We start from the raw sequence: 12,370 nt of genomic DNA, 5'->3' as shown, positions 1-12,370 counted from the left end.
CCAACAGAAACCTGTGTCAAAATTCTAGACCAAATGTATTAGTGTAGGATTGAAATCAAGGGATCCCCAATCATCTTCTACAAGAACCTTCTTGGAGAAAAGGTGCCCTCGGTAGTAGAGTCAGGTTGAGAAGACTCTTCCTTAAGAACCTTAAGTCCACTTGAGGAAGTATTGGGAATCAATTCAGATATAGGAGATAGGTTTGATGAAGTGGTCACACTAATTGGAGTAGAAGCTTTAGAGGAATTATCTAAGATAGTTGGGGAAGAATTGGTTGAAGAGGATTTAGAACTTGATGTTTGTAAACAAGCTTGGAATCATGTGTCACCTAGCAAGGTATATGTTGTGTTGTTGTAAATAAATTTGATTTGCCTATGCAATGTAGAGGGGACAACTTGCATGCTATGAATCCAAGGTCTCCCTAGAAACAAGTCATATGTCAATTCTCCAGACATGACATGGATAGGTGTGGGTAAAGTAACAGGACCTACCTTAACAGGAAAGGTGATGATACCTAATGAAGATTTAGCAACATTATCAAAGCCACAGATAGTGAGAGAATCAAGCTTAATAAGAGATGTATCAACATTGATCCTATGCAACAAGTTAATGCTACAAACATTAATGCCAAAACCATTGTCCACTAGTGTTCATCTTGTCGCAATATCATTTATAATAACCACAATCATTAAGGGATCATATTGTTGTTGAATTTCACTAGAGGGCATCTCATCTTGTGTAAACACAATCTGAGCCTTGGGTGTTGTAATGGAGTTAATCAAGGAAGCCATACTATTGGATGTCACTGCGGATGGGACATTCAATGTTTCCAAGGCATCTTGTAACATTCCATGATGAGTCGAGGAAGTTTGAATCAAATCCCAAAGGGATATCTTGGCAAGAGTAGCTTTAAGTTGTTCAACAAGATCATATTCCTTACCAAGGGTTTGTGAAATGTGAGGTGCTTGAGGAAGATTAGATTGAGGATCAGGTAGAGAAGTTGGAACAAACAGAGGAGGATTAGGTTGCCTATTGTTTATCATGTTATAAGTATGGGCAACTGCATTATAACTCTCCTTAGTTAGTTGTCTAGCATAGCTATAAGGACTGTTAGTGGGATTCCTTCCTTGAACCGTAATGATAGGTTTGTTTGGAGTGCTAAAGGAATCATGACTATATCCACCTTGAATCGTGAAAAGAGGTTGATTAGAAAGAGATGAAGTTGGAGAAGGACAAGCACCTTGGACAACAAAAAGAGGTTTTCTATGTTCATTCACATTGATCATATTGATTAACCTTTTAGATGCATTATTCTTGTTGGAAAGTTTAGGCAAAGACATAAAGTCATCAAGGGCATCATCCAATAAAGCATGGTCATAGTGATTGAAAGGTGTATCTTTGGACTCAAAAGGAGACATAACATAATAGAGGGAATTACGGGAGTCAACCATGTTGCTAGATTTAGTGGAGGAGTTGATAGGAATGTACCCATGAGAGGAATCATTCAACTTATCTTTCTCATCACCACAAAATGGCATAGTAACAAGGTTGATTAATTATTTGGCAAAACGAGAGCTTAGAAGGCTTAGGGTTCAATAACTCTTCTAGAGCTTCATCTAATTCATCCTTACTAAACTCATAATCAACATAATTGCATACATCATCAAAAGCATGAACATCTTGCAAATATAAATCTAACATTTTGAAATAAAAATTGCATGAAACTCAAGCACACAATGCAAGGAAAATGAAAGAAATCTATCTCTTTTTTTTCTTTTCTTTTTTTATGTTTTGAAAGAAAATGAAATAAACTAGATCTAGATCTAACAATGCAATGCAATGAAAATAAAATTGGATTCACGTCGGGTTCACCAAAGATTTGTAGGGGAAAAAGTGAGACCGAGTATGGAAACTCTAATCCCACTCTCATATACAGTCATGAAATACGAAAGAGCCTAGGGAGGTAACACACTTCGGGCTACTTCTTGTGTGGAAGAGAGAGTCGAGGATCACCTCTTAGGTTTTCTATTCCTTTGTTGTAAATGAGAGAGAGGAATGATGCAAAAAAACAATCTAACCTAAAATGCAAGTAAGCAAGCAAACCTTAATCTGAGAATGCAGATCAAAGGACAACTGATGTTCTGTTGAAAAGTACAGATCAAAAGGTAAAATCAGAGGTGCACCTGTATCTGAAATTTGAGCAGAAATTTCTAGGACTAGGGTGCCACGCCATTGTCCTAATTCTGCAAGTCTAGAGTTGCAACTGACAAGATGGGTTATGAATCCTGCAAGACATTGTTCTACCAAATCCTGCTGACAGAGGGTAGGACCATGGTGCCACACCACTGTCATGGGCAGGACCAAGGTGCCATGCCCCTGTCCTTAGTGTTTTTGTTGAGATTTGCAACAAAAAATTGTCTCTGTGTGCTCTTTCGGTCGCAAAACTTCTAGCGACGCTCAAATCCGAACCTATACCTGAAACTAAAAAATAGGGTTTGGGGTGGCTATATAGGGTTTTCCCTTAGTCAAACCCTTATTTTGGTGATTTCCACCTCCACAAATAGTTGATAATGTACTGAAAATGTGTGTGCAAGATCCTAAAATGAAAGCAAACAATCTAGAGAAACCCTAAAGAGTAAACCCTAATTGCTTATAATTGACAAAGTAAATGCTCCAAATCCATGATGCAAAGTGATCTAAAGAATGAATATAAATAAAAATGAAGCTTATGCAAAGACATGAAAACAACATGAAACCATACCCAACCCTAAGGGAGAGGTACAAGCCAATCTTCAGTTGGTGATCTCTTATTGTTCTCCTACATTTTCAAAAGCCCCCAATTGATGAAATGATGCTTGATGAATGTTGAATGTTTTTTAAGACTTCAAAGATCTATTCTTTCGCTGCAAAGAAGGCTCTTTATGCTCCAAAAACTCATCTTTAGATTCTCAGAAGAAGACCCCTTCAAATGAAGAAAGAGAACTCTTAAGTATGAAACCCTAGATCTTAATTTCATGTTTAGGCCAACCTAGGGTTTGAATTTCCCGCCGATCTTTTGGGGTTAAGCATTATTATATCATAGGATTGTGCTCCCAAAATTTTGGGGAAAAAGCTGAGGACCATGTGCATTCCCGCCACGGTCCGACCAACTTTTCACCAAATTTTCTGGGTCGTTAGATATGATGATATTAGAGCGCATCCCAAAGTTACAGCTGACTTTGAGATGTTTTGATATGCGAAATCGGGCCTAAATGGTCGAAATAAGACATAATTAGGGTTTATGATTAAATGATTTATTGAAAGAATAAGATGAAAAGGGGCACACTTAGAGTAAAGGGCCCAACTTTATAACATGTAAAGTGATGAAACATGACTTTAGATTTAATTAAATTAATTAATTAAATGCTTAAAAGGGAATTAGAAATGCAAGATGCAAGACACATTAAGGCAGGTGCTCACCTAAGTGTGAAATTGTACCACCCTAGCAAGGGTGTACAATTTATGACACTACATATACTGTAATAATTCCAGTGCTATAAATATGTCTAAGAATCAGGTGCAACATTAAAAGGCTAAGCATATATTAATTAAATATAATTACTTGAGAGAGCAAGTCGGTGAACAGAAGGTGAAGCTGGAATATGTATCTACAAAGGAACAAATTGTTGATATTTTCACTAAGCCTTTGCCTACAGATACATTCGTCTATTTGAGAGACAAGTTAGGGGTATTCACCCCTCCTGATGAGAATTAGATGCATTGAGTTGCATTGATTCAGTGGAATTCAGAGCCTTATTCTTTTATCTGGATTGATGAGTTGGTGATGCTCCTCAGCAGGAGTAGTCTATTGATTTGGTTGTGTGTCCCAGGGGGAGAGAGATTCATGATTATGTTTTGGGAGAGAGTTTGGTTTTTTGTTTTGGTGATCTTTGGCATTGTTGTCAAAGGGGGAGAGAGATCATGTGAAAAACTACTTTACTTATCTTGATCTTAGAGGGAGTTTGCTGGTGATATCTTCTTTCTTTGCATTGACTGTTTTTCACATTCAGATGTTGTCATCAATGCCAAAGGGGAAGATTGTTGGATTATTGGGGAGATTGTTATATTTGGTTGTTCATTGTTGTTGCTAGGATATGTTGTCATTGATGTCAACATATTCCTATGAGTTATTCCGGTGAGTTTGGGAAGAGTTTTTTATCCGGTTTTGTAGTTTGGTCTTGTTGATCACTGTTTTGCAGAATCCAATATTTCCTCCGGTATATTTCGATGTGATCAGATCTTGTGCTAAGACTCTGGATTATTGTTTGGGATGATCTTGTGTATCTTCATTTCAAATGTTTCATGATTTGGTGCTCCGCGAGTTATCTTTCCTTGTGATAGTTACTGATTGGTTGTGCTCTTGAGCTTTGAGACGTTGACCGATGAAGATTTAAAAACAGGTGTTGGTGCAACTGTTTTGGACGATTCTAACGTGCTTGTTGGTGTTTCTAGTCGTGTCCTATTTTTTTTGGCAATCCGCATTGATCGTTGTGCAATTTTTTGGTGATTTCTATGAACCGGTGATGATTTGCGTGTTATGCAGTATTTCTGGTGGTGTAACATGTTGCGGTTGATCTTGGTAGGATTTTCGGTGAATGTAATCATTTGTGAATTTGAATTAGGTCCATGCTATGTAATGTAAATCATAATATTGGTCTAGTGGTCGATCTTTGTATCGTGTAATGTAATTTTTGTAGTTGTGAGTTGAGGGTTGAGGGTTTAGCCAACCTTGTTATCAAGGTTGATGATTTGTATATAGGTGATATAGTCACACAATTTAGGTGTCGGTATTATGTCTGCATTATCAAAGAGTGATGAATGTGTGAACAAGGATATATCATTCAGCGAAGTGTTGAGGTGTGTTTGGTGTTGTAGAGCAGACAACTGTGCTTAACCAGAACTGTCCTCAGGCATTTGTAGATGCTATCATTGCAGTTCATCCCTTCTAGATTGTAGTCCGAATCATATTGTAAGTCAGTGAGACTTCCCTGAGGGTTGTAGCCTTCCAGGCAAATACCTTTTGAGCAATGAGCTCTAAGAAGTGTGCTTGAATGCATGTGCATTCCCCATGATAATATTTTCACATACTACTGCAGAGTATCATCTTATTGTGGGTAGGTACCCACTATGGTTTTTCCCTTAACCGGGTTTTCCACATAAAAATCTTGGTGTTGTGTGTTGTGCTATTAATTTGTTTATCTATTTGTTGATGCAGTTTATCAGTTTATGTTTTGAAGTTTAATTTGTTGTGATCTGATGAAGACCGATTCACACCCCCCCCCCTCTCCCCTCGCTCACCCCTTAGTCTTCCTTCTTGATTGCTGCTAATAAACCCCACTAGTGGTTACCATACTTGGGCCCCTACTTTGACATTCTGAAAGAAATAATACATGTTGAAACTATGTTGACCCAATAAATTGTATATATTAATGGAACCCAAATTTAGATAACATTTAATTTCATGATTGGGTGAAGATTTACAACTATGTTCCTACATATAACAAATTAAAAAATTACAATAAAATAAATAAAATGTTAAAAAATATTGTTGCATTATAAGCTCTTAGCCTTACTAAAATGTATTTTTAGATTTTCGTGAAGATACCCCCAGTAAGATAAATTTAGAGTTGAAGTTCAATGTTTGTTGAATTTATGACACAAGAAGGGTTAGGCTACTAGATGGGTTGCCATATAGACAATTTAAAGTGAAAGAGTTTTGGTTGAAACTCTTTTGCCCTTTTTTCCAGGTTTAAAGACTTTCCATATTATAAGTTGAAGTGAATTTGAATTTTAATATCAAATTATAACAATTTTGATCAAATGAGTTTTGACGAAAAATCTTTGTGTCATGTAGTTGTCAACTTAGGTTAAAGTAAAATTGTTTCACCTAAAACTATTTTGTTGGCAAAGAATGCCACACAACTCTAGACTTTCACCTACTTAGCCCAAGTTAATAATTTATTTTAATAAAAAGGAAGGACTCACCATGCTAATTGATGCACTTACCAATTAGTATTTGTAAAGATTGACCAAGATTTTATACAAATTTCTTGAACTATGTGCATAAGTTTACCATAGAGATCAATTATTTTCAAAGAAAAGAAAAGTTTTACTATGAAATTTATGTACTTAACCATGATTTGCTTGGCTCTCATGAAATATTTTTGGGGACCTCTTCTTAAATTTATCATTGGTTAATTTGTGAATCTTGTCATCCAGCTTCTTTAGGTTCTAGGTGTTTCCACATCCATAAAGTTGTGCCCTTCTATCATATTACCATGCTTGTCCCAATAAGTTGTTGCAATAGTCCATTGCTATGATGTCACAAGTGACCTCATATGCATACCTTCTAATATTAAATTCTACATTGCAATGTTTACTTACTAATATTTTTGTGCTCCTTAACCATGACACCTTATAGGGATTAGGGTCAAAATCCCTTTTTAATTCTAGCTTTACCACCACTTCTACTAAAATAATATTTTCTATGTTGCTACTATCTATTATCATTTTGTAGCACTTCTCAACTTGCACATGGTTTTGTAAAGGATTTTCCTTTATGTTGGTGTTCTTCTCTTCTCTTTGGGTGGCTTCAACAAGATATGACACATGACCAGTTCCTCTCCTCCCTTAGGGATCTTTATGGCATTAATAGATGCATTTCTTTCTAGGGTTCCTTTAGCCACATGATTACTCTCTTATTTCTTTCTTAATGTGCTACTTTTTTGTGCTTGTTTGTATTCAAACACATGATGTCTCATTTATTCACACTAGAACCATTCTCACAAGAAAACCCTTTCTTTTCCTCACTCTCTTCCTTAAGTATGCTCCTTGGATGATGTAGAACTTCACCCCCTTATGACATGCTTGATTCAATTGTACACATTTATGCACATTTTCTCAAGAGCTTCATGCACTACTCCCTCTAAGACACATGCTAGACTTTATTGTCTCCTTGATTTTTTTTTGTAGCATTCAACATGTATGAGTAATACTCCTCCATAGTCTTAGGCACTACCATCTTAAACTCATTATAGATACTAAGCTTTAGTGTATTCATATGTACCTCACAATCTATATTTCACTTTCTTCTACATGTCATACCCTAATAGTTATGTGTTAAAACTCCTCCATATAACCTTGAATACATTTCTCCTTCTATATTAGGTTCTATGTCTTTTTGAATAAGCTCGTATCATAGTTTGCTAGAAAGAACATTGCCTTCAATAGGGTGACCATTCTCCACATATGTGGATCTTCTTCCCTCTTTATTATCTCTCCTAGACATGATCCCGCATATACATCCCTCTAACTTGGTGTAAGTAAACTTGACTCTTGGATCCTCAACCATTTCATACTCAAAACTATTTCTCCAACTCTATAACCAAGTCCACCATTTGTTCTAGGTATAAACCTCTTGTGTGACTTGAGACATAAACTTATATGGGTTACATGTACAACTTTGGTGTTGGCCCTCAACGATCTCCTCTACTAGGTCCTTGTCACCATCCATTAGTGCCTCCAATGCGTTGTTGTCATTAGACTCTATATTGATCTCTTTATTATATATTTTCTATCTTGAACATTCTCACTTAGAGATCTCTTACGAGTTCTTCTAACTTTGTTACTTTGACCTAGTTTACAATTTTACTAAGAACAAAATAATCAACTAATAACACTTAGAAATGATAACACTTCCAAATAATATTTACTAAGAGCAAATTAATCAAGCTATCATTCACAAAAGGTAAAATCCCCTCTAAAAACTTAGCTTACAAGTTAAATAAAACAATCTTAAAATTATCATCCATCATTTATTAAAAAACATTACTCTAAACTATAACCGACAAGAAGTAAAATTCCCTCTGAAAACTTAACTTACAAATTCAATAAAATAATCTTGAAAATTGTTATCCACCATTTATTAAAAATATTACTCTTACTACTTAAATTTATTACTTGAAAGCTTCACCTTACCTAGACTCTAGAAATATGATTTTATAACATCCATTTTTTTAAAAATGTAGTTGTACTTTATATTCGGAATTCATCATAGAATAAGTGTTAAAAACCACGTACATACTTACCTAAAACCAAGCGTTCATCCACCTACTAAATTCCTCCAAATAACGCTGGGAAACGTGTCACCATTTCTGTCAACTGACGGAATCGGACAGAAATTACGTTTCAATCTCAAACCCCACCGTTATTTTGACGGCGTCTAACAGAAATTACGTTTCAGTCATACCAGTTCAGAAGCTCAAAGTCCACCGTTATATTGACGTTAACTGACAGAAACAACGTCATAATCTCAAATTCTACGTTAAATAACGACACTTGCAGGATTCTGCAATCCTTTCTGTCGTCGTTATATGCAGATCCATTTAAGGATTCCCCATCACCAACAACAATATGAAATGGAATAACTTCATTCACATACCTAAATGATTTTCCCCAATTCATATGAAATGGACTACCAGCATTAAATGTTTGGGCCATGGCTAACAGAAACTAACGACTTCCCAGAACAATAAATATACCGTTATTTAACAATGTACACTCGCTGGTTTGGATTCTGTAACATTAAATTCTCAGGGCTTTCTCGTTGTAGAATTCTGTGACATTTATAACATACACGAGGTACACAGAGCTGTCATCACTCACCCATTAAATCTTACACGATTTCTCTGAGATATAAACTGTGTCAACAAATTAAGACATACAAATATAGACACGGGCCTTCTATAAACGGGCCAAAATTTTTACAGAAAGCGAGAGAGAGAATTTCAGGCGCCCTGTGGATCTAATAATAATGTTTTAAAAGCCCTTCAAACCGGGCAGCAGCATCAGAAGGAGAGGAAGCAGGGGCAACAGCAAAGGCATTGTGGGTGTTGTGGCAGCAGATTGTTGGAGCTCATCAGAATCAACAGCCAGGGGCATGTTCTCTTGATCTGGACTACACTGAGACTCCCGTAGTGGATGATCTGTGTACATTACGGCTCTCAGAACTGCAGAAACCGTGGGAATGTAAGCCGTTTTGTTCTTGGCGAGCAACCAAGTGAGGCCCATTAATTCACAGTCTCTGTTATACATTCGACTGGTCCTTTCGGAAATCCCCCCATTTCTGCCCTGCCTGCCTTTGAGCTGCACAGAGCCCAGCAGAGAAAAAAGCGAATCAGGTCTTCTGTGGATGACATTTTAAGCCACAAGAGCCTACTTACTTACCATAACCAGCAATGACATTTTTGCACTTAAATTGTACCAATTGTGTGCAATAGACTAGTAGATTTTCACTTTAAGAGAATGTTTTATGTTGTTATTGGATTTGACTGCATGAAAGTGTGATCCAAAACATTGATGGAAACATACAGACAACCTATTAGATTCTCATTATGACAAACTTATTAAGCCCATATGACCTGCAGCATACAGACAATCTATTACATACCCATTGTGACAAAATTATTAAGCCCATTTGACCTGCGTACATTTCTTGGAATTTATGCTTGGCGCTTAAGTCACAAGAGCCTACTTACGTACCATAACCACCATGGCATTTTTGCAGTTAAATTGCACCAGTTGTTATCTGTGCAATACAGAACAACCTATCATTACATACCCATTGTGACAACCCTTTTTAAACCCATTTGATCTGCAAACATTTCTTGGGATTAAAGCTTGGCGCAAGAGTCACAAGGTCCTACTTACTTATCATAACTACCATGGCATTTTTGCAGTTAAATTGTACTACCAATTTTGTTATCTGTGCAACAAGATACAACTTACTACATACCCATTGTGAGAAACCTATTAAGCCCATTTGACCTGCAAACATTTCTTAGGATTCAAGCTTGGCGCTTAAGTCACAAGAGCCTACTTACTTACCATAACCACCACCATGCCATTTTTGCAGTTATATTCTACCAATTTTGTTATCTGTGCAACAAAATACAACCTACTACATACCCAATGTGACAACCCTATAAAGCCCATTTGACCTGCAAACATTTCTTGCAATTTAGGCCGAAAGCTTACCTTATCAAGGGCCCGGAGGCACTGGGTGCATCCCTGGAAAGATGGGTCAGTGCAGTTGGACGCGAGGGCTCGAACCGCAGACGTGGGGGCAGAGGCATTGCGGTGTTGCAGAGAACCAGGAGAGGAGACATTGAAGGCAGTGGGGCAGGTGAGGGAGGTGAGCTGGTGGAGGCGGATGCCGCAGAAGCAGAGAATTGCATCGCAGGTGGCGTTGGGGCGGGGAATGTGAATTCCCCGGGCGGCAAGAGAAGACTGGAGACTGTTCACGCAGGCCTGAGAGTCATCAGGGAGGACAGGCATCATCTGGTCGGCGGCGGGGGATGAAAGTGGCGGCGCCGCCGAGGGCTGAAGCGCAGTTCGGGCATGGGCGGCGTAAAGCCAGGCGGCCAAAACAGGGCAGCAGCGGCTCCGCTCCAGCGTTCTGCCCTCCCCACAGGCCTCCTCCACTCCTCCGAAGAGCTCATCAGAGAGATCCAGAGGACAACTCTCTTTGTGCTGGTTTTGCTGCTGTTCCACCACAGGTAGCGCAGGTACCGTGTTCGAATCCCCTCCGCCATGGCCACCTGCAAATCCCAATGCCATCACACAGGCCAAGACCCAAATCGGAGCTCTCATTTTCAGCATTCTGAATTCCCCCCAAACACCCACATTCTGAATGCCACCATTATTGGTTTTGTCATATATAGTGGAAAAAGTTCACGGGATTGCAAGTGCAGACTCTGGCTGGCATTTCTTCCCAGCTGGGAATTTAAAAAAACAAAACAAACCAAAAGCTGCGAGTCTTTGTTGTTGGGTTTGTCTGTTATTGTTGAAGTCATGATTTTTAAATAGTGGGGCCCATGGCGGGCAGTCGGTATCTTCTGCCATTCATAGTCCCCTCCATCTGTCAGAACAGAGCTCCTCCTCACTTGACCCCATAATCTTTAGATTAAGGGTACTCCATTTTCAATCAAATCTGGATTAGAGGACAAGATATGATGATTGAGAGAATCACAAAGGCTATCTTTTCTTCCCTTCAACTTCGGGACTTGCAGAGGCTATTCTTACCTTTAGCTTTTGAGACTGGTAGGTCGGTAAGACCCTCGATGGAATGAAGAAAAGGTACATCTCTGCAGCTTAACCTTTAAGTTCAACGTTCTATAGCCATTGCCATTTGGTCTGGATTCTTGGGTAAGAGGATTCAGTTCAACCTTCTATTGCCACCATCATTTGGTCTGGATTCTAGGGTAAGAGGATTCAGTAGTTGAGTATTTCAATTTTGCATTTTTCAAAATCATATGAAGTAATTTCAAATCACTCTCAATTTTTTACATGACGTATTTGATAAGTATTTAATAATTTCGTTAAGTCTTATGACAGAAGAGGATGCTATCAAGTTAGCCATTCAAGTTAGCATATGTCACACTAAGGTTAAGCCCCTACATTATCAAACCATGATGCTGCCACTTATGAGTCACGCCCTCCAAATGTAGAATTGCTAACTTGATAGCTTCATCATCTGTCATAGGGCTAAGTGAAAGGTATGTATCTAATTTTTTAATCTACACTCCATGACACCACCATTCACAAGTCAGATCCTCCAAATGTAGAATGGCTAACTTGATAGCTTCATCTTTTTGTTATAGGCTTGAGCGAAAGGTATGTATCTAATTTTTGAATCCATAGTCCATGATGTAGTTGAACCAAATGCACTATAGTAACTAGTAAGTCATTTGCTTATAATTAATGTCTAAGGTCCACATGATCAAATATGATGTCATATTAGCATAATTTTTTTAAGGTATCCAAAAAGACCTAAAATCAAAGTGTAGACTAGTTGTTGTGCATCAAGACATGTTTTATTGGTGAGTCTTTGTGACATCATACAATTTGTTACTTTTTATATGTAAAGAATATATTTTCTTCATTTATGTGTATTCATGATAATACCCTCATTATGAGTCCTTTGCTTATAATTAATGTCTAAGGTTCACATCAACAAATATGATTCAACATAGCATGTTTTTTCTAAGGTGTCCAAAAAGACACCTTAGTTTCACGTATATTAGAATCTTCTATTAGAATCAAACCATGATGAGAAGCCTATTAATCGAGTTCTATCAATTAGCATTTAAAACTTGGCATTTTGTTATTTATTTATTTATATTGTTTTACTTGGTTTCGTTTTCAATTTTTGTTTTTCCTTATGACTTATAATTTTATAATCTATCATCTCTTATAATAAAATAATTTAAAATATTTTAAAAATTTACAATTTAAAATATTCAATACTAAATATTTATAGTTATTTTTTAAA

General features: G+C 37.4%; 1 protein-coding gene across 1 annotated transcript; it reads right to left on the bottom strand.

Annotated features, from left to right (window-relative positions):
• Positions 1-8,541: 8,541 nt before the first annotated feature.
• Positions 8,542-10,893, bottom strand: LOC131037742 (uncharacterized GPI-anchored protein At4g28100). The gene is made up of 2 exons (XM_057969939.2): positions 10,075-10,893; positions 8,542-9,183 (listed from the first exon to the last, which is right to left on the bottom strand). The coding sequence occupies exons 1-2, from the start codon at positions 10,696-10,698 to the stop codon at positions 8,857-8,859; spliced, it is 951 nt and encodes a 316-aa protein (XP_057825922.2). The 5' UTR covers positions 10,699-10,893; the 3' UTR covers positions 8,542-8,856.
• Positions 10,894-12,370: the final 1,477 nt, after the last annotated feature.

Source organism: Cryptomeria japonica, chromosome 6 (genome assembly GCF_030272615.1).
Source record: "Cryptomeria japonica chromosome 6, Sugi_1.0, whole genome shotgun sequence".
Classification (NCBI taxonomy): Eukaryota; Viridiplantae; Streptophyta; class Pinopsida; order Cupressales; family Cupressaceae; genus Cryptomeria; species Cryptomeria japonica.
Note: the sequence above shows the minus strand (reverse complement) of the source record. Positions and strands in the feature narration are given on the sequence as shown.

What these genes read in the sequence shown, in the direction of transcription:
- LOC131037742 (XM_057969939.2), bottom strand. Translation starts at nt 10,698, where the DNA reads ATGCTGAAAATGAGAGCTCCGATTTGGGTCTTGGCCTGTGTGATGGCA. An exon ending in GCCTCCGGGCCCTTGATAAG is followed by an intron (nt 9,184 to 10,074) that starts GTAAGCTTTCGG and finishes GGCTCTGTGCAG; the next exon opens with CTCAAAGGCAGGCAGGGCAG.